Genomic DNA, 22675 nt, shown 5'->3' with positions numbered 1-22675 from the left:
GGACTGTCCTGGGCCCAGAACTTAGGCCTTTTCTGTGTTCAGGGCCTTGACGGCCCTGTGGTAGAAGCTGTTCTTCAGTCTGTTTTTCTTAGCGGCCGGGGTCCTGTACCTCCTGTTCGAGGGCAGCTTGACAAAGTGTTCGTGCCCAGGGTGGGTCGGGTCCTTGGAGATCTTGGAGGCCCTCCTGAGACAGCGTGTTTTGTTCAGCTCCTCCAGAGAGGGGAGGGGGGCGCCGGTGATCTTCTGTGCTGTTCTCACGACTCTCTGTAGCTCGTTTCTCTCCGCTGTTGTGCAGCTGTGGAACCAGTTGGAGATGCCGAAGGTGAGGATGCTCTCCACTGCGCCGTGGTAGAAGGCCACCAGTATCTCCTTCTTGTTGTGTTGTTTCCTGAGGCATCTCAGGGTGTATAGCCGCTGTTGTGCCCTCTTGATGGTGCCTTTAGTGTTGTCCTTCCAGGCCAGGTCATCCCGCATGTTGTGTCCCAGGAATCGGAGGGTTGAGACTATCTCCACGCTCTCTCCGTCGATGAGCAGGGGCAGGATCTCAGACTTTTTCCTCCTGAAGTCTACGATGAATTCCTGGGTCTTTGACTTGTTTAGCAGCAGGTTGTTAACCTTGCACAGCTTGCTCAATTGCTCTACCTCATCCCTGTACGCCGCCTCGTCCCCCCCCGAGATGCATCCCACCACGGTGGTGTCGTCTGCAAACTTTACGATGTAGTTGCTGGGGTGGATGGGGGTGAAGTCGTGGGTGTAGAGGTTGTAGAGGATGGGGCTTAGCACGCAGCCCTGGGGTGACCCAGTGCTGAGGCTGAGGGCTGTGGAGGTGTGGGGGCCCACCCGCACCCTCTGGGGGCGGTCGGTCAGGAAGTCCTTGATCCACGCACATATAGAGTGTGATAGACCCAGGTCTAGTAGTTTGGTCACTAGCCTGTCTGGAAGGATGGTGTTAAAGGCGGAGCTGAAGTCCACGAAGAGCAGTCTCGCGTAGCTGTTTCCCCTCTCCAGGTGGGATAGAGTGGCGTGGAGAGTCGTCGCTATGGCGTCCTCTGTGGACCTGTGGGCTCTGTAGGCGAACTGGTATGGATCCAGGTTGGGCGGGAGGCGTGTGAGTATGTGGGCCCGGACTAGTTTCTCGAAGCACTTCATGATGATTGGTGTGAGTGCCACCGGGCGGTAGTCGTTTAGGCAGCTCACCGTGCTTTTCTTCGGGACTGGGATGATAGTTGAGGTTTTCAGGCAGGGTGGGACGGTGGCCTGGGACAGGGACTGGTTAAAGATGTTGGTGAAGACCCCGGCCAGCTGGTCGGCGCAGTCTCTTGTTCTTGTTCTTCAAAGTAATATCCATTGTTATAGTGAACTTCTGCAAACGAGAAGTAAGCAGTCAATCTATTGTTTAGATACCATGGAAACCAACCCAATACTAAGGCCCTCAAGGACTTACTGTATGTTCTTTATCTATGATTTAAAACACTATAGAGCACACACTTTCGTACAATGAGCGCTAGCATTGGGCAGATGCTAGCTACCAATCGTAAGGTCGCTGGTTCGATCCTCGCCTCAGGAGGGAGCTACATGTGAGCTGGTGACTGGAGGGTTGCTGGCATATCTGTGCATACCACTGCCGTTGTGCCCTTGAGCAAGGCACTTAACCTCGAATTGCTCCAGGCACGTTGACTGTGGCTGACTCTGTGCCTAGAGCAAAAAATACATTTCATTTTACTCTGTGCAATGACAACCCTAACCTCACCCTAACCTTAAAGGCCTTAGGTTAACCTTAACCTAAATCTCAACTTCAATGGGGTGATGTCAGAGTTGGTCCGTCCCAAGCATCCCATATACTCAGTACTCAAGTTGTAAAAGAAAATCAGGGGGGATGGTGGATTTTATCATATGGGGACAATTTTAGCATCCCCACAGCGTCAGTGACTTCAGTGTCAGTGACTTGGTAAAAATGTCATCGCATGTGTGCGTGCCCCCCCCCTCGCCCACAGTATTTTACTCAATATGTGCAAATCTAAATGTTGAAATAGCAGTAATACCACGTTCATTGATAAAATGACATAAGGTATGGAAAGGGGGGGATGGCAGTTTTAGAAGGGGGATGATTTTTACAGTTTTTTTATTTCAGAGGGGATGCCATCCCTCCTCATCCCCCCTCAACTTGAGTGCTGTGTACTGCCCTGCTGGGTGGATAATCAGTTGGACTCTCTGGCTGCAGGTACACTTTTTACACCTAGTCTCTCGAGGCCTAAGCCTGTGAACAAACCAAGTATCAAACCAGTTCAAACCAGACTGCCATGTCTCCTGTGTCCGAAACCAACAACTTCAGCAAATTAGATGCCCAACTCCCACAAAAAGCCTGCAATGCGAACGTGGCCTAGGCCTAATGGCCGACTATGATTTGCCAGCCAAAAATACAAACAAAAACGTGACTTACGTACCGGTACATGTATCCTCCTCATAAGCTTTCAGTGAGACGGGTGATGACCAGTTCCCTCCAGGACCACAATGTTTCCCGGCCAGGTCCGCGTGCATCTTCAGTGGCTAAAGCTAATAGCCGAGGGAGCGGAGAGTGAACTGTCCAGTCTGATATAAGCTATAACAATGTATTTTGCTGCATGGTGTAATTGAGGCCAATATGGTTTGTTTGTTATTGACATTGTGTTATATAGCGTTTTTCATATTGTGTTTTAAGCCTGAACTAATACAGTATGTAGCCACTTCCTTTAGCAAACATAAAACTGCTGATGGATACAGTATAATATAGGCTAGTATTTATATTTCTAGTAAGTGCCATGCTGGAGATCAATCAAAACCGTCTGCATAACCCAAAAAAATACATTACAAGTCATTAGTGGCCTATATTAAATAGAGGACACATCCTCCTGTCCAGGTTGCATCGAAGGTTGATGGTTGGTGCCATATCACTGAATGTAGGACGCTAATAATCGAATAACTCAGGGTGCCTGGGTGGCATAGCTCACTAATGTGCATGCCACGTAATCACAGGGTCCCTGGTACATTGATATATCCTGCATGTCATCCCTCCTCTCTCTCTCACCCATACTTCCTGTCAATCTCTACTGTCTCTATCCCGATAAAGCAGAAATGCCCTAAAAAAAAAAAGAGGATATAATCTATAGAACAACTCAACCTTTATACTTTCTGCATTCCCAGGAGGTGTAACTCTTAAATGTGTCTAGGCTGTTTGCCAACTGATTCAATTGAATCTGATTCAACTTCATAAAATCCACCATCATTGGGGTCATATGAAATCCTATGGGTCATGTTACAGTGCACGTGAGGTGAATCCCAATGTATGTTTTCACTCTGAACCATTATCACACTGCATAGTTTCAGCTAACCAGTACCTTGAACATCAGATGAAGGGAAAACATTCCCCTCCATCAAAGAACCCATTGATCGTGCACCACAGATGCAATTACTGTTAGGAGTATATCATTCTTAGCCATAAAAAAAGCTAATAATGTCCTGAACGTGTTAATTTCATTGAACCTAGTAATAATGACCTTCTTCTAACGATCTTCTCATCTTTTCTCACACGTGTACGCACACACATACAGTACATACAGTACAAGTTTAATAAAAACACCATGAGCAGGAATATTTGTGTCATGTCTTGACAACATGAGATTGTAGTCTGTACATTATGAAACATAGTCATAATTCATTTGTAGAAAATAGTACCTTCCTTTAAACTCTTCTGTTTACAAAAAGTCAAACAGGCATTTTTGTTTAATACCAACAAACCCAACCAAAGTCCAACATTAGGTACCGTATAAAGACACATAAACAAGCATGTCGGGAAGGGTAAAAGAAACAAATATATCCACTTGATGTTTCCAGTCTCTTTTGAACCACGTGTACGTACAGAAGAAGGCTCCAGGGGTGGTTTAAGAATCCTCTGAGAAAAAAATCAGCTGTAGTGTGAAAACTATTCAAAATCAGTAGCCTTACATCTTATAAACAAACATCAGAATAATCCACCAAAACGTATTACCGGTATTATCCCTTAATTCAATCCTGTGTGTTTACTTGTGTGATAGCTTCAGTTACATACAGATCAGCGGAGGCCGGCGGAGGTAGAAATCGTAGGACGGGTTAATTCTAATGCACACATGTTTGATACCATTCCTCATTCCGTTCATGCGTTTAAAATGAGCCTCCGATTTCTACCTCCACCAGCCTCCCCTGACACAGACAGTAGCTAACCTATCCCCATGACTGTTAGGGTTAGGATTAGTGTCTCCATTCCAAACAGTGTAAGGCCATGGCATAGAGTCTTAAAATGGCATCGGTTATAATTATTACTGTGTATGCTTATATTGTTGCTTTGATGAATCCTGTGTTTATCATCCCTTCGTGGGGTGGAAATACAAATAAACCCCACTTAATTCTCAACTGTAACAAAAATGAGAAAAGGATTTGAGCTTTTCAGTTGTACTCTTCATTTGTGTGTGATTATAGAGTGGACTAATCTCTCGTTCACGCACACGCACACACACACACACACACACACACACACAATTCAAGATTTCATTGTGACGTTATGATTGGATTTGTTGCCTTTAAAACAGGGCAGAGAGGAAAAACAAAACAAACAGTCTTTCTATTTTTCTGTAAATTTACAAACCAATATTAGACTCTGAATGAGGTTGCATTATATAATACATTACTCACATATCTCCCTATATGCCCCCGTCAACTTGACATGAATCATTTCGCCTCCTCACAAAAGACGCCCACCCTGCCCCAGCCCCCCCCGTCCCACACACCCCCCCATCACATGATGCAATAAGGCTCATCGTGAGGCAGGTGTTGCTTAGTCCTCCAGTAGGCGGGCAGGTGGGCCCTCAGCACCTTCCGCAGGTCCTCGTTAAGGAGCAGACAGAAGATGGGGTTGACCCCTGCCTGGGCGAAGCTCATCCACACGGTGATCGAGAGGTACCTGTGCGGGATGGAGCAGGATCTCACAAACACCCTCCAGAAGCAGGCCACTATGTAGGGTGCCCAGAGCACCAGGAAGAGAAGGGTGACGGTGTAGAACATCCTACCCAGCATCCTCTCCGCCCTCACTTCCTCCATGCCGAGCAGACGCCGGTGCTGGGTGTGCAAATTCTGCCTGATGCCCAGCAGAGTGGGCGGCATGGGACCCCGCCCGAACCCTGCGATCCAATTGGCCGCGGCCTGACCCGTGGCTCCGGGCCCGTGGAAAGTCCAGTTCTGGCTGATGGCTGGCACCAGCTGGACGGGCTTCATCTTGCGGTGCCGGTACTCGAAGAGCAGGAGCTTGGCGTAGAAGCCGTGCGTGGCCAGGACCACCACGGCCAGCATGAGCATGAAACCCAGTGTGTCGTTGGTCTTGAGGTAGCGGTGCTCGAAAATGCACTGGTCCTCGTCGCGGATGAACTTGTACGTGCCCACGTCGAAGACGGGCGGGAACGCCATGGCGATGGCCAGGGTCCACACCATGCAGATGACGGCGCCGCAGGTCCACACGGTCATCCGCTTGGCGTAGAAGCGGTGGTGGGCGATGGCCAGGTAGCGGGTGACCGCCACGCAGAACAGCGTGAAGGCGGCGTGGAAGCAGAACAGCACGGCCATGAATGCCGCCACCTTGCAGCTCAGCGCGCTGTAGGTCCAGGCCGAGCCGCTGTGCACGGACACCAGGACGAAGGGGAAGCAGGCGGCGGAGCGGACGGCGTCCGCCAGGCACAGGTCCAGGAGGAAGAAGTAGGGCGCCTTGTGGAGGGCCCGGTCCCGGAGGACAAGCAGACACACCAGCAGGTTGCCCGCCAGGCTGACGCAGATGATCAGGCCTAAGAAGAACAGCTTAGCGTAGGAGGGCACAGCTGAGGCCGAGATGCCTCCACCGTTGCCGCCGCCGCCGCTACTGCTGCTGCTGCTGCCTCTCGCCAGGCCGTGCTGCGACGCCAACACGGCCAGCAGACTCCCAGGACCATCGATGCCAAAGCTCAGGTTAGCCATCCCTCACCCTCCAGCTCTGTGGTTGTGTCTCTCTCTCTCTCTCTCTCTCTCTCTCTCTCTCTCTCTCTGCTGTCTACGGACCGGTCGACTCCACTCTTCCGACTTTCCCCCTCGAAAAGCCTTCCTCTCTCTCTTTCTCTCCTGTCTGGGTTGGTTGCCTTCCCCAGTTGTTTTACAGGAGGCTGTGGTGATCCATTATTACTTCACAGACTCATCCTTCCTCTTTCCACTGCCATCACCACCTGTGAATATAAAAACGGATGATAATAATAATAATAATGATAATAATAAAGATACTCACATAAACTGCAGGAGGCTCATAGCAGATTTGACCATTGACAGTAGTACCATTCAGGGCAGAGAGAGAGAGAGAGAGAGAGAGTGATCATCAGCAAAACAGCAAAACATAATACATCCATCAGATCACCAGCACATTCGTATCCATTAAAAGAAAAAAACCCTGAAGAAAACAAAAAACATGGCCTCCTATAAGCGGGTGATAGGCAACACTGTGGAAATCTCCGCCTTTCTGTCTTTCTGTGGCTGGGATCAGATCAGCAGCTCCAGCATACCAGCTCCTTGGCTCTCTCAGTAATTACCTTGCCCGTTGCTAAGATACAACAGCTCACATACTTTGTGCAAGTGTGGGTGTTTGAGTGCATTCGTGGGGGTGTACAAGGGATGGATGGAGCAGAGCAGAGACGTCAAGTAGATAGTATGAGACAGACACAGCATTACTCCAGTCCAACAAACTCATTCATATTTCGAAAGCTAAAAGAAACTGTTGTGTGATGCAACCTGTGTGTGTGTGTGTGTGTGTGTGTGTGTGTGTGTGTGTGTGTGTGTGTGTGTCGGTGTGTGTGTGTGTGTGTGTGTGTGTCGGTGTGTGTGTGTGTGTCGGTGTGTGTGTGTGTGTGTGTGTGTGTGTGTGTGTGTGTGTCGGTGTCGGTGTGTGTGTGTGTGTGTGTCGGTGTGTGTGTGTGTGTGTGTGTGTGTGTGTGTGTGTGTGTGTGTGTGTGAGTGAGTGAGTGAGTGAGTGAGTGAGTGAGTGAGTGAGTGAGTGAGAGACAAGACAGATGTCTGATGCCTGTCAGGTTGTACAGACGACATAAACAAACAAACACATACAAAATACTGTCAATCTTGCGTTGGGATTGAAATGACTATGGTATTATTTCTGTTTTGTGAAATTTGATGAGCTTGCATGCAGGGACTTCAGATTTCCTTTGACAGGTGGGACAATGACATTTCTGCATAGCCTATAATACCCCCACACCTAACTCTAGTCTAAACCATCAAAATAACACTTGTTATGTCATTTAAATGCCATGTAGGCCATGGCAACGAATTATGCCCATCATTCCTTCAGAAAAACTATATGCTAGATCTACCCACACATAAAAACACTTATTTGATACACTGACAGTCGCTCTTATGTCAAATCGTCGGCTGTAAACATCCAGAATAAAGGATGAACAGGTGTCACCGTCGCCTCACGTCGCCTAGATAAATAACTCACCCGTCATCACTGGAATAGAAATGCTTCAGTTTGTCAAAAAGAGATATACAAAAAAAATGTAAAGCGACATATTCTGCTGTTTTTGTTTTGTAAATGGCAGGATATCTCCGTCCGAGAGCACTGTTTACACGAGAGGAAGAAAAAACAAATAGGCCTACATTCTCAAATATATCTTGTAATGAAAAAGCCCATCCATAATGTCCTCTGAGCGGTTGGGTTGAACCACAGGTAGCCTAGTATTCAGCATCCCCCCCTTGAACAACTTAATTTGACCAAAAGGATATTATAGGCTATATCGTTTTTTCTTTTCCGAGGCTTTTCGTGTAGTTTTTCTTGAAACTCGGGATATATTATTGGCGCATGAAGTCGAGTCAATTCGCAGACGGGATAAATATTGTTCTGTACCAAAAATGATGTCAGATTTCCACAGCCTATATACCCACCCACAGACGCAAGGAAAAAAGAAAAGACTTTTCCTCAACGAATATTTTCTTGACGCATATCCACAGCGGTCTTTCGATAACAGTCCTCAAACACAGCCTCGGCACATCGTTGTTTTCATTATAATGTTATACTACATTTACCGAGAACAGTTATTTGCAGTCTTTGTTTAGCTGTCCGGCGAAGGCAAAGCCCATCATATTATTTGCCTTTAAACAAAAAAAAGATAACCATTTTCAGATTGAAAATGAAAACATCCAGTTCATATCGCGCAGTGTACTCTATTTCCCAAAATTAAACTCAAAACGTGTGGCTGTTTTAATGCATTCTTTTTTTTAAAGTAACCCAATTAAATGGCTTCTTGCTTGGAAGCTGTTCGAGTGTTTGCGGAGTGCGTCGTATCTACTCGGGAGAGAGACAGAGGAGGAGGGAGGGAGGGAGGGAGGGAGGGAGGGAGGGAGGGAGGGAGGGAGGGAGGGAGGGAGGGAGGGAGGGAGAGAGGGAGGGAGGGAGAGAGGGAGGGAGGGAGAGAGGGAGAGAGATGAAAGGGGGAGAGGGGGTCGACATGAAAAGCTCATTTGACTAAAATAGCATCCCCCCAAAAAATCAAAAGCATGACTTTATTCTAAGCCACAAATAAATTGTTAATAGAGGTATCACCTCACATAAACATTACATTACATAATAACATTAGATACAGTTTCAGTCTTTGTAATAGTGCTAGGGGGCCCTGACAGAAATGAATGGAGTAACTTTATTTAAATTCCACGTATTTCGTCTGAACTATAGCTACAGTGCTCTGCCCTCCATATAGAGGCCACTGTCTGCACTATACTCCAACACTATTACTATGATGTTAAAGTAAATTCTCAGCTTTAATTCAATTTAGTTTTTTCAGATTGGTGTAACATCATTAAACAAGAAAGAAAGCATTGGTGAGCTCAGCAATCAATGGACTGGTAGGCCAAGGAAGACTTCAACAGTGGATGATCGAAGAAAGGAACATTTTAGGAACGACCTTAAAAAACGTTTGATCGTACTAGATTATCTTGTGTCACTTGGACAATGTAAGACCTTGATAAAGGATCTGCCATCTGAGGAATGTACGTGTTTTAATTTATTATTATTGTGTAAATTGTTGTTGTAATTGATTTGTAAATAATGAACTGTACTATGTTTGTTATTTTCAATATACATTTGATTGTTCCATGTTTGTGAGCAGGGCTCCTCCTCGAACAAGAGACCTCAAACTCAGTAGGATCTCCTGCCTGAATAAAGGTTTAATATTTATAGTGTGGTTACTGACTGTAAGCCTATCTATTTTTAGGTATAAGATAATACACTAATCCTTCAATCATCTCAATAACCGAACAATCAATCTAGATTGTTTGTGTAATAGAAGTTAGAACTGCACTGAAATAGACTGTATATGTATACAGTATTAGCAAGCATTCTAAAAAAAGAAATAAAGACAGAATTGTCTTCTCGTGTCGGCAGCCAACTTACTAAAGCTTTTACTGGGGCTTTCCTATGGAGAATTGTCGGCCTTTTAAACTCTGATCTCAGCTTACAATGGTGACTCCGTGCGCCTCTGTACATGACACCGTGGCTTCAATGCAATGCATGACCTTTTGGGTAATATCAGCGTCTCATGTTGCCCAAGGATATTTCTGTTTAATCCCGTGCCTGTGTGCCTGCATGCCCTCTGGTCTCGGACTGAGGCTGAAAACCCTTATTTAAAGGCCTAGTGGTAGTTCTTAAGCCTCCTTTGACAACGTCTTTAACTGATAGGCCTATTACAACGTATCATATGATTTGCTATAATATATGTCTCTGAGTGTGGTTGGTTTTTCAACTGTTACTCTGGTCCAGAGGTACCAGATCTTACAGTCTATGGCAAAACACCTAAAGAGTATCACCTAAACATCATTGCCATACATTCAGTTTTGTGCATGTCTATGGACTGTTGATAAGGAAAAAGAAAAGAAAGAAAGCCAAGTTTCTTTTTTAAATCTGATTTTATGGGCTATGTACACACCATGCATAGACACACACTCGCACACGCACACACACACACACACACACACACACACACACACAGACACAGACACACACACACACACACACACACACACACATACATACATATCTATCTATGCATACATACACTGCAAACACAAATATCACTTCAAACATCATTTGATGTATAATTTCAATGTAAACTTCAAGTCATCTAGAAAAATAAAAACGTACTGTACTGTTTGTGTCAATCTATAGTGCTGTAGAAACTACACAGCTGTACCGCCTGCATGAACAGTCATGTAACCATTGACAACAGAACAGTTACTACATTATTGGCACAACAGAACACATGACGACTGCATGTATCGGAACACAAATGACACCTGTCATATCACCTGTCATATCAACCTGTCATATCAACCTGCTTTCACCTTTCATTCTTATTCAAGGCACCTGCTCATACTTTCGTAATCGGCCGCTGCTTTTCCAGCAATACTTATTTCTGAGATACAATGAAGTATTATGAATGGAGGTCATAAAATCATTGGGAAAATATCATCCTCCAAGTGTAAAATTAAAGCAGAAATATGTACTGTACAGTATCATTACCTACTTTCGTACAATGTTTCATACACAAACCTGACATGAAATATGAAGTTTTTTTTTGGGGCTACATTCAGGAAGTGACGCTGCAAAAAAGGTCTTGTATAATATTCAAAGTCCCAAAATGGATGCACCAATCCCAGACTGCCTCTTTAAGCACACACTGCATGGCTCGCTCTGTCATGTTCTCCAAAAATGAATAAATAACATGGCAGCATAACTAACTAAACTTATTATAATAATCTTGAATTATACATAACATCGGCTATTACTGTGTAACACTGGTGTTAGGACAACACAGTATTATTAACATGTTGTAACAAACCTATTTAACTCTGTAATTATTCAATTCATTTATTGGGATGGGGTAGCATAACTCCATTACACTGCAATTAAAAATATATAATTAGTCAGTAACAATATGTTCCAGATAGCCGTAATACGGTGTTACTGGAGTAATTACAGTGCTACAAGGGTTTATGAGGAACTTGATGTACAGTATGTGTGTTACTCATATTTCTACAACATGACAAGACACAAACTATAACATACTGTATGTATTTTGTATAATTATTATTAATTAATTAATTAATAAATAAATAATTCTTATAATTTCAAGACCAGCTAGCCTTTGCTCTTACCATTAAAGGGGCAATCTGGGATTGTTCCGGTATATACATGTTTGAATTTAAGTGTACCAGCCATTGACTCTTAAACTTACAGTATAAATGCCTCATGAGATTAGTTCAACTGTCTCACACCATCAGAACCCCCCAAAATATAAGCTTGTTTGTAATTGTAAAGACACACTTTATTGCTGCACAATATGGTTAAAGGTCCCATATTATGAAAAACTGACCTTTTCAGTGCTTGTGCACCCACATTTGGGTCCCTGATGGGCCTACTAACACACACACACACTGTGAAATAAAACAGCCCAGTCAGTGTTTTGTGGGTTGCCTATTTCAGAAAACATGCGATTCAACAAGCCATTCATATTGGCTGCCCCTGCCTACATCAGCTAGGGTCTCCTTCTGTACCATCTGAGTACCTCCGCCCCTGGCTTGAGAACTAAATAACCGTAGCAAAGTTTCACCATTCTTTTCATCGGACCAGTTAGGATTACGTCAAAGCTAAGGGCTAAGCATGGAAACTGCTCAGTTGTTGGCTACACAGACCAGCACAAATCTGACCGCTACATCGGCCCTCAGAGGACAGAAGAGCTGGGTGGGTAAAGTTTATTTTTGATGCCAACATCCCAGCTACAGTTAGCAAAAATGTGTATGTGTGTGCTAACCATTTTGTGTCTGACTGCTTTTCCAACCTGGGTCAGTACAAAGTAGGACTGGCCACGCAACTTTTCCTGAAACAGCATTCAATACCAACTCTCTGTGACAAAACTGCAGATGAGGACAAGATGAGGACAACGCTAAGCATTGTTAGCGTTAACACTAGCTAACGCTAACAATGTGAATAACGTTCACAGTGTTAGTTTAACGATACAAAAATAAATGTTTTTTGTGAAAAAGAAATGGTCAAACTGCAGGAATTTCCTTTGCTTGGCAACGTTGTGTAACTTTGATTAGCATCCAACAGCTAACTTACTCAGACCATCAAAGTATTTCTGACACACACACTAAAGTGTAAAGCAAATGTGTTGCAGAAGTATTTTTTTACTAAGTTAGGGCTCGCATACACTACGCTAAGTAGCCTAATCACACACACAGGAGCTCAGCAGGAACAATTCACAATTAAATAGCCTACCTTCCCTTGTAACCTGATGAAAATCCATTCACAAATCATGTTACTTGCTTACGTCTAACACGTTAAATCCATAACATAAGTCGTTGTTGTATCCTACTCTGGCATTCATCCAATTCAATCCAAAACACAAGTCTTGTATGCATTGTGTCAGTAAACATTGCACTAAATAAATTGGTTGCAGTAAAATAAAGTGGTGAGAGACGGCATTGTTATTGTTTAAATCCCTGATTGCCCCTTGAGAATAGTCTTCAACATTTTCTACACAAATTCTACACTCTTAGAAAAAAGGTACAAAAGGGTGTTCTTTGTTTGTCTGTAGTGGAACCCTTTTTGGTACCATGTCTAACCCTTTCCACAGAGAGTTCTAAATGGAACACAAAAGGGTTCTACATGGAATCCAAAAGGTTCTACACGGCACCCAAATGGGTTCTTGAAAGAGTTCCCCTACAGGGTCTGCGTACGTAAATTCGCTCTGAGAGCGCCGGAGCACACACTGGGATCAGCGTCATAAAGGGACGTAATTTGTAATTTACGTAATTTGATTGTACAAGAGGCATTCCATGAGTGCTGATCAGATTTCCAGAGTGAATTCATGAACGCATGAAATGACGAACTCTCTTGGAAGCCTTTAACATTCTAAGAGTCTAACGACACTGCAAATTCCATTGCAACTTCTCTCGGCCTTGTAATTGACATGGAGAAATATACAAACATACACCAACAACGTACAGCCTACAAAACATCTCCACACTCATGCAGGCACAGATAAATAAAACAGCAGGAACACCACTTGCACTTGTAACACTTGTTTGTTTGTTTTTTTTGGAATCATGAAAAGGCACTTTGCAGGAAGAAAAAATGGGTTCAAAGTCACTTTGGAAAGAGGAAAATCAAAAGCAGAGCAAAACGAGGAATAGTGCCAAGATGGGGAAGACGCTGGGGTCATGGAACCCGGCGGTGAGAAAGACGGCCGCTCCAAGTAAGACGATGGATGGAATCACAGTCCTCTTCCAGGTCTGGTCAGAGGGAACACTGAGAGACTCTTTGTCCTCATCCCCCTCTTTGACCGACATAGCACCATCTTGATTTGGACTGAGAGAATCATCTTGGGTCGTGGAGGTCTTCACCTCTGTGAAAGCCGCCAACACTGAGGTGCCGTCTGGGAATCCAGGTGGAGGAACAGTTTCATTCGCAGCTGAACTCTCTAAACCGGCGGAGGATGTGTGTGAAAATGCTGTGCTCTCTCCCTGCTGTGGGGTAGAACTGCTGGAGTCATCTTCGAGCGCAGCGACTAGTTCGCTCAGCTCAGCTGCAACCTCTCGCCCGAAGCGCTGGTGAGACCCAGCAGAGAGGGACGTTGGGCCGGCGTGCGGCTCGAGAGAGTACCTGGTCGACCTGTCCTCCCCCGTCGGCCCATGGTGTGTCACTTTGTGAGGGGGCCACAGGCAGGTGGCCGCTAAACCGACGGGGACCTCCTCTCCACCGGCTTGGGAGTTCTCCAAACTGGGCCCTGTCTCCGTGAGGACTTCCTCTTCTTTGACCTTGTCGTCATCGCCCTTCGAGGTCAGCTCGGTGTCAGTTTCATCAGGGGGAGGTGGGATAATGCCAGGGGGAATCTCTCTGTGTGGGCTATCCTCTATCTTAGCTCTGTGCTCACAGCGGTCAGGAACTAAACGATCCAGAGGCCGACTTGTGGAGCTAATGGCTGGCTCCTGTATTATGAAAGACATCTTGTGTACCTTCTCTGTCTCCGCCTCCTGCCTCTGAGCTTCCTCCTCTTCCTCTGACCCCTGATCTTCCTCCTCTTCCTTTGACCCCTGTCCTTCCTCCTCTTGCTTTGACCCCTGTCCTTCCTCCTCTTGCTTTGACCCCTGTCCTTCCTCCTCTTGCTTTGACCCCTGTCCTTCCTCCTCTTGCTTTGACCCCTGTCCTTCCTCCTCTTGCTTTGACCCCTGTCCTTCCTCCTCTTCCTTTGACCCCTGTCCTTCCTCCTCTTGCTTTGACCCCTGTTCTTCCTCCTCTTCCTTTGACCCCTGTTTCACCTGCTCCCGCTCCACATCCGGAATTGTGGGAGGCGACCACACATTAGTGAGGTCTTTCAGCGAAGGCACGTGCAATTGGATCTCTGTGTAAGGCGGGTCTGGATCAGTGTCAGGTTCTGAGTGACTCAGGTTGGGGGTTCCTCCCTCCTCCTCCTCCTCACCGTCTGAGGCTTGGGACATACTGCTGGGGGGTGGGAATAGGAGTGGAGCGAGAGGGGGTGTGGAGGGACTACTTTCCTTAGTCTCCTCCTGAATATGGTCATCTAATTCACAGTGCTGTTCCGGTAGAGGTTCTAGCTCAGTTTCTTGAAGAGGTTCGATGGTTAGGCATGCTACAGTTTGCGCTTCATGGGTTTGTGATGTGGTGGTTGTACAAGATACATAGGGTGTCTGTTGTTCACCCAGGGACACAGTGACACTGGACAGTGTTTCGTCGGTGGATGGAAGGTCTGGGTTGGCTGGGAGAGGAGAACGGAGGGCGTCATCAGCAGCAATCTATAGGAAGAAAATAGATGTGAGAAAAAAACAACAGTGACAGGCATAGGAGAGTTGAGGCACGACAAAGCAACAAGTCCAAATCGTGTTACACAATGTAAACATCACCCAGAGACAGAGAAAAAGCATTCCGATGCATACAGATGCTTTTCTTGAGGTTTAATTCCATGCTGATGACATGATGATGTCCTAAAAGGCTGTGAAGTATACTTGAGCCTCCTCAAGGTCCAACGTATGTCTATAGGACCCATGTACAGTAAGTTCATTAGAAGAAATTGTGCAAAATACAACTGTCTGTATGTTGAAAAACAGAGAACATTTCACAATGACCAGATAATATGTTACAGTACATGCAACCATATAAATGCCTTTCCTTGTGTAACATGGAACTTCAATTTCACTTTCTTTAACACTAGAACAGCCGTGCCTTTTTACCTACTAAAGAGAGCCGCCTCACGGGTCAAATGACAATACTCAAGCTGCTATTTACACACAACGACCACTAGTTGGCCGCTTGTAAATTAGCCTGCTTCCTACACAGAAAAACGGCAAATTAGCTTTATACTAGCTTATCCTGATGTGATTTTGAAAATGTAAGGATACTGGGTGGTAGAACGCACATATCGAGGAAAACTCATGAAAGGAGGGTCCTGAAATGTTATCAAGTGCAAAGATATAAACATTTGTTTTACTCACAGGGGTCAAATGACGCGTCACGGCTGATTAAGTGTTAAAGGTAAAGTGAGGAGGGACACCCCACACCCCCCTCCCCAAGTATGGAAATTGTTCATTATGTTATGAAATGTTAACAAACGAAACGCAAACAGGAGGAGAAATTAGAAGTGAACACTTAATAATTAGAAAAGAAACTCAAAAAACAGATGCAAACGATGCAAATACACAGTAAGAAAGACAAATGGTACGAATCGCGTTAGCAACTCATGCAGTTTACAGCTAGCAGCGAGCACGTTACCTAAGTTGTTGCCGAAGCTTCACTGAGCTGTGATCAACAAACAGCAAAATCGTTGACAAAACAAAACAAAACAAGAAAACTGTTTTAAGAATTAATTTTAACTGGATACACATTAGTGTTGAAGGGTGAACTTAGTACAGTCTTATTTATGATTGCATGCAAAGTTAAGGGCCAGTAGAACATTTTCTGATGGGAATAGTAAATAGTAAATTTCGTTGTTTGGTACAGGTACTGTAGCAATGACAATAAAGTCCATTCATTCATTCATAAAATGCGGATTTTCTCTTCGAATTGTATAAATAAAACTTTTTTTGATATTGATTATTGTTAATTATTGTAACTAGTTTCTGTGGTGTTGTATTCTCTATATCCTAATGATAGCAGGGTTTCTAAAACGTCTGTGAATTCCACTTCTTCCAGTTTTTCACACGTTTTTTTTTTTTACGGAATGTACTTATCCAAACGTTTCCAGGTGCTGGACTGAGCAAAAAGAAATACCCACACAATTTTAGATTTCAAAATAATCTAAATCAAAATAATTGGTATACAAATATTTCCTTTTCAAGTCCATAATGCTGATATAGACACTCTTACCTCTACGTCGATCTCTGGAGGAACAATGACGGGGCAAACAAGAGGAACAGGAGTGGGCCTCTCAACCCCCAGCTGCAGGTCAGCAATCTCCTGGTCTTCTGAAAAAAATAAGATTTGTAGTAATATGGTTGCTATGTCTGGCTGGAGATTCTTAATAGCATATCAAGTTTGTTTACAGACCAAGTCTACCACATGCAGTCATGCAGTTACCTTCATCGTTGTCTGTGAAGTCTTCAAGGTCATCAACACCCTCCATACTAAAATGGAGAGAAGAGATACTGTACCATAAACAAATGTCACTGCGGTGAAGACAAGATCAAGATCCTATTTCAAAGAGTGTTGATTTGATGTCAATGTGATTTGATATTGTGTTTTTAGAGGATACATGACACACAGTAACACTGTTATTACTACCGGTATGTGGCCATTGGCAGTCATAATGATAGAAGATGGAAAAATTAAGAAGAGAAATAGCTTCTCAAACATCTCAGTTCCCCCTTAAAAATGTCATTAGCCGCAGTGTGAACGAGTTCATAAGGTATTTGTAGTACTTTTAAACTAACACTTAGCAGCAGGATCATGTATACCAAACTACCCAGTCTGAAATGGAACATTGTATAGGCTTTTAGACTGATGGCAATACATAAATCTTGTTTACATACATAAAAGGTCCCTATAACGACTCCGAATCCAGCTCCATATCTTTCTAGACTACAAGAAGATAAGTCCAACTTTATTTGACCCTAACTCTATTTTTTATCATTCCCATTTCTTTACACAGCAGAGTTGGGGGCTTGCCTTTGGCAAGAGTTCAAAGGTTGACAACGATCTTAAGTGGCAGTGTGATACACAGTACGAGGAGCCTTACAGAGAGTGGAAAATAACATGTCATCTTTTGACCTTTATCCAGCTCAGTGGCCTTGCGGTTAAAGTGTCTGCCCTGAGATTGGAAGGTCGTGAGTTCGATCCCCGGCCGAGTGATACCAAAGACTATAAAAATGGTACCCGATGCCTCCCTGCTTGGCACTCAGCATTAAGGGTTGGATTGGAGGTAAGACCCTGTGACATACCAGCGTCATGTCCAGGGGTCGTACTTGTACATCCCTAAGGGCCATTCGGCTCGAGAACCATCGGTTCTCAAGGCTACATACTCTCTTCTCTTTTGACCTCGATAACCCAAGCTCTGACTCTGAGAATCTGTTCGCTACTGGGTCCCCAGAAGTCAGTCACCCAATTTAACCCAGGAGGTTCCAGGGTCCCTTAACTGCAGAACCCATTAATTATTTGGGGGTTTGACGGTTTCCATGACGTGCCTTGCCCCCGCCCCCCCCGCCCCCCCGCCCCTTCTCTTTTTATTGGCCCGCCCATTGGCCATGCCCCGCCCCTTTGCTGCTTTAATGGAATGATAGTGCCAAGACCCATTTGGTCGTTCTACGGAACCCAGACAGCCATTACACAACCCTTTTATGGACCTTTAGGAGGTGCTTGGCCTGAACCCCCCGAACTGCTTACGCACATCACATCATGCGTCATCATGTGTTTTCATCTAAGATGCCAAAAGATAAATCCAACCCAATTTCCAATCTTGACTTGAGTTCCCCTGATAATAAGATGTCTAAGCAGATACGGCGCTGAGATGTTAACTGTTAACCCGGGGCATCTGTCGGCTTGAGATGTTCGTGATGTTAGAATTATAAGGTTCTATCTACATTTTTGGTCAAAATTGAGTTTTTTGCATAATCTGATCCATTAGGTGTTTATTAATGCCTGTGTGGTGTTATTTTTAAAAGGTTGAAATGTTTTAGTTAGTAATTAATAAAATACAAAGGTTCCATCTCACAAAACATAATGGAATGTGAAAACTTTGACGCTCAATATCTCTGAACTACCCTAAATGGAGATAGAACCTTATAATTCTAAGCTCACGTGTTGTTGATCTTTAGAATACGGCGCAGCGGTTGAAAGACGGTCTGTGGTGCGCCATCCACTGTCAATCAACCAAGTTTGGCGGTGTAGCAACAGTGTGAATGGCACTATTCTAATAAGAATATTTTCCAGCATATTGCAATAGAAGTGGAATCTTATTTCAAACATGTCGTTGCAATATTATCCTGTCAATGAAGAGAGAGGGGCTGCAACGAATTTGACGATTTGAAGATCTGGCTTAAAGGGGTGTGAGGGGAGCCAGGAGAGATGACCTATTCGATTAAAGCCGCATACGTAAACACATACATGCACACACACCCCACACACACCCACACACACACACACACATACAGACGTACAAAGAGAAAGGTCAGGGGTAAATCTTAGTCCTGTATACGCCAGAGCCTGAAAGTGACACCTACCCCATCCTATTTCGATCCCCCTCCCCTACCCCTGGATAGCTGGCATTTTGAGAGGGGTGTGTGTGTGTGTGTGTGTGTGTGTGTGTGTGTGTGTGTGTGTGTGTGTGTGTGTGTGTGTGTGTGTGTGTGCACCTTCTGCAAAGCACCTCTTCTCCCCATGGGTGCTTCAGAGTGGAGACACAGAGACCAAGTCCTCCCACCACACCATCCACTGTCCCTCCTGAGACATCTACTACCCCCTCTTCTGTTTCTCCTGAGACACCTACTACCCCCCTGTATTGTTTCCCCTGTGTCAATATTTAAAAAACTAATAATAATAATAATAATAATAATTAAAAACTGCCAATGGCCCCTGGCCTGAGCGTAGAGTACATTTCCTTCTATGACTAGTAGATAGATGATTCACTTACTTAGTGTTTAATGTATTGATTGTAAGTTGCTTTGGAAGAAGGTGTCTGATAAATGCCCCCCAATTTTATTTTATTTTTTATTTTTTTATTTTTTACAGGTGACTGGTTTTAAGAATGAAGCCCATTCCAGTCAGCTGCAGTGTTTACACTGGGCAGGTACTACAACACCTGTAAGGCGCTGGAACTACCCTTTAAGTCAACTTTCATATTTGACTTCCTGGTCCATTAGATAAAGGCCCTAGAAAGTTATTACCCCCTATCTGTCTTTCAAATAATGTCATTTGCATTATGCCTACTTGTATTTCATTCATTGTTTGACAGACTATCACCCACCCAAAACACTGATGTCATTAGATGAATAAAATGCTTTGATGATATAGGCCTTACTTAGGGTCAGTTAATTAGGGTTAATTATTAATTAATTATTATTATTAATTAGGGTCAAGGGAGTTTACCTGTATATTTTGGGCGGTTTCAGGATGCTTTTCTTTTCGGCCACATTATCACAACTGCTGACCTGTGGCGAACCGTCTTCGTAGGACAACAGCAGAGTGATCACATAATTCATCCTAGAGTTATTCGCCCAGTAATCGCCTTCGGGGGTCTCGAAGCGAACCACGAACTCAATACGAGACCCGTGAGTAACGTACGGCGGCGCGAAAGAGATCTTGAAAGAGAACCTGTCCGTCTCCCCGTCGTTCGAGCCCGGGACGTAATCAGCCGGGTAATCAAAGTAGGTGGCCCAGCCGTCCATGGTGGAGCGGACATACACCGATTTGTCGAAGGACACGTTGAGGACTCTGACAAACCCGCTGAACGCCAGGGGCTCGTCCTCCACCGGGGAGACGCTTTCCACCGCGACTTTATCGGTGTGCACGGCGTGCGTCAGGGCGGCGCTGGTGGGCACGGCGAACTCCGGGACCACCCGGTAGGTGGGCTCACGGTGCACCGGCCGGTACTTGGCCTCCTCTGCCTCCCACCGGGCGGCGTCGTCTTCGTCGTCCGAGTCGAACGCCACGAACTCCTTCACGTCCACCAGGTCTCTGTCGCCGGTGGTGTCGGCGAAGGCGACCCTCCTGGAGGGCAGCTGGTCCTGGATCCGCAGGTACTCCGCCGTCTCGTCGTAGATGGACCGGCCGCGCCTCCGGGGGACCGGAGAGGACCTGGGCAGCAGGCGGACACCCTCCTCCTCGGTGTCCTCCTCATCCTCCTCTTCCTCTTCGGCTGATCTGCCTGATGTCTTCACCGTGGTGAATAATAGACCTTCCTCGCTGGGTATGTTTAAGAAAGACATATTTTGTTCTATTATATGGTCTTGTCAACTTGTCAAGCAACCGGACAGAAGACACGGACGCCAGGCGTCTGGGAGAATAATCCAGGCAGTGGTGCGGATTTGCACAACAGCACCGGTCCAGCGTTTTTACGCACACAGAACCGACACTTCTTTCAGGAGTTTCAGGACGTGTTGTTACACGGCATGTCCACCAATGGAGAAATCGAGGTGGAAGTGGAAGTGCGAGTGCGTCTTTAACGTCAACTCTTCAGGGGCGTAGAGTTCTTCTTATTTAGAAGACCGAGTAAGAACTGCAGGAATAAGCGTCTAATTTTAGCGATACACAGCGTGCCCCGAATTTGCCAATATATTTGGTATAACCCTGGCGACTCCCCCCCCCTCTGTTATGATCGGCCCAGGCGGGTACACGCCCACTCCATATAGGCTGCACTTTAGGTATTACTTTATTCCAAAATAATAAAGGAAGTCACCGAATGAATGTGGAAAGAATTATAGCCTATAAGCTATATTAGAAATAACGCCACCCAGAAGGCCAGTATAAATAGAAAAAAGAAAAAAGAAAAAAAAAGCTACAATTATTATACTACTATTAAAGGCATAGGCTCGATCAAATTATGTAATCGTTTACCTCTGATCATAAAATGGTTATATTTTTCCTTTATGTTACCTCTACTGACGAGTCGCCTTCTCCTCGGGACAGTGGGAATATTTCTATTTAGCCGTGATATCTATAATAGAGGCTATCACAGACCACGTTGTCGATGCCTGACTGAAGTTGAATGGATTCGCCCCATGTCACATTCCACTCTTGAGTTCCTTTATTATGTAACGACGTCACGCTGTGTCACAGTTGGCCCAATGTGAATAGAAACATCTGAGCCGGTAGTAAGTAGCCTTTAGTCTTTATGACTCTGCAAGAAATAACGTGTAGGTGTGATGGCTCACCATCAGATCGGCCTACCAACACATTGTGCTTTTATTTCAGCAAATGTATTTCCATCAATTAATACACCGAATCAAGACGTTACATGCACGCTCCCGTCCGTGTAGTCTATAGTGCCGTCGTATCTTGTGTAGCTAACAATATAACGGGTACAATGTTGCAATTCGGATGATTACGGGGATTCTCAGGCAGTCCTTTATTTTGGACCAGTACTCCATTATGTCCACTAGGTGGCAGTTGGAACCATAGATCTATCAACACACATGTGACCTGCTTCACTGACTCCACTGCGTGTTTGAAGCGTCAGAGACAAATTACTGGTCCAAAAATATGTCTTGACACACAATGATCTTGATAATTTCTATGTTTTCATGTCACTTATGTAAAAACGCAGTGACAGAGAAATACTGAAATAAAGTTGCCAAATGCACGAAGTAACATTGTAGTAGGCCTAACTGTTTTATAAACATTGTATAAACATGTTGTTTAATTTTTATTTATTTTTAAAATAGTGTAATAGTATAATGAGTAAGACTTGTTTTTATTATTATTTTATTATTACACTAGACTAGCGGAATTCAGGATCCGTGTGTGTATCTTTTGGTCATTTGGACTGAGGAAATGTCCCAATCAAAATAACCGTTGAACCGAGGAAGTGTAAACAGACTACCCAGGAGGCGCCCTTGGGGACCTGACCGCGCCGAAATAATTCTAAGCGCAATAGTTCTCACGTCTTGAAGAAACGTCATTCTGTTTTGTCTGACATTCTGCTTTGTCATTGCTGTAGCCTGTAGCCTACATAATGTCGATTGCAGTCAACTCTAAATTGCGCTTAATCATAACAACCAGGCGTGTTCTTTCAAACTTGATAGCATTGTGCATTGCTGTTCATGCAAGCGCACTGGTGAAGATTGAGCGCAGCTGTCAGCTTGCAGCTGTCAGCTTGAATCAAACGATGAATTGAGAATCAAGGACCCCAATTGAAATAAGCCAGTGGCTTTCTTGGGTTTTTATCCTGTTAGTTGACCTTGTATCGTATGTATTATGTACTTTCATGTACCTACTTCTGCAAATCTTCTAATAAAGTTTTCAATCAATCAAAAAAAAAAATGGGCTGCGTTCGTAAAACACGCTCTGGAAATCTGATCAGCACTCATGGAATGCCTCTTGTCCAGTCAAATTACATGGTCCCTTTATGACGTTGAACACCAGTGT

The 22675-nt window shown here is 44.6% G+C and overlaps 1 protein-coding gene across 1 annotated transcript; it reads right to left on the bottom strand.

Annotated features, from left to right (window-relative positions):
• Positions 1 to 4806: 4806 nt before the first annotated feature.
• On the bottom strand, positions 4807 to 6012 carry LOC308159944 (putative G-protein coupled receptor 173; the record flags this gene model as incomplete). The annotated part of the gene is made up of 1 exon (XM_080533773.1): positions 4807 to 6012. The coding sequence occupies one exon, from the start codon at positions 6010 to 6012 to the stop codon at positions 4807 to 4809; it is 1206 nt and encodes a 401-aa protein (XP_080389899.1).
• Positions 6013 to 22675: the final 16663 nt, after the last annotated feature.

This window comes from Nansenia antarctica, assembly GCF_963989245.1.
Source record: "Nansenia antarctica genome assembly, chromosome: 6".
Lineage (NCBI taxonomy): Eukaryota > Metazoa > Chordata > Actinopteri > Argentiniformes > Microstomatidae > Nansenia > Nansenia antarctica.
Note: the sequence above shows the minus strand (reverse complement) of the source record. Positions and strands in the feature narration are given on the sequence as shown.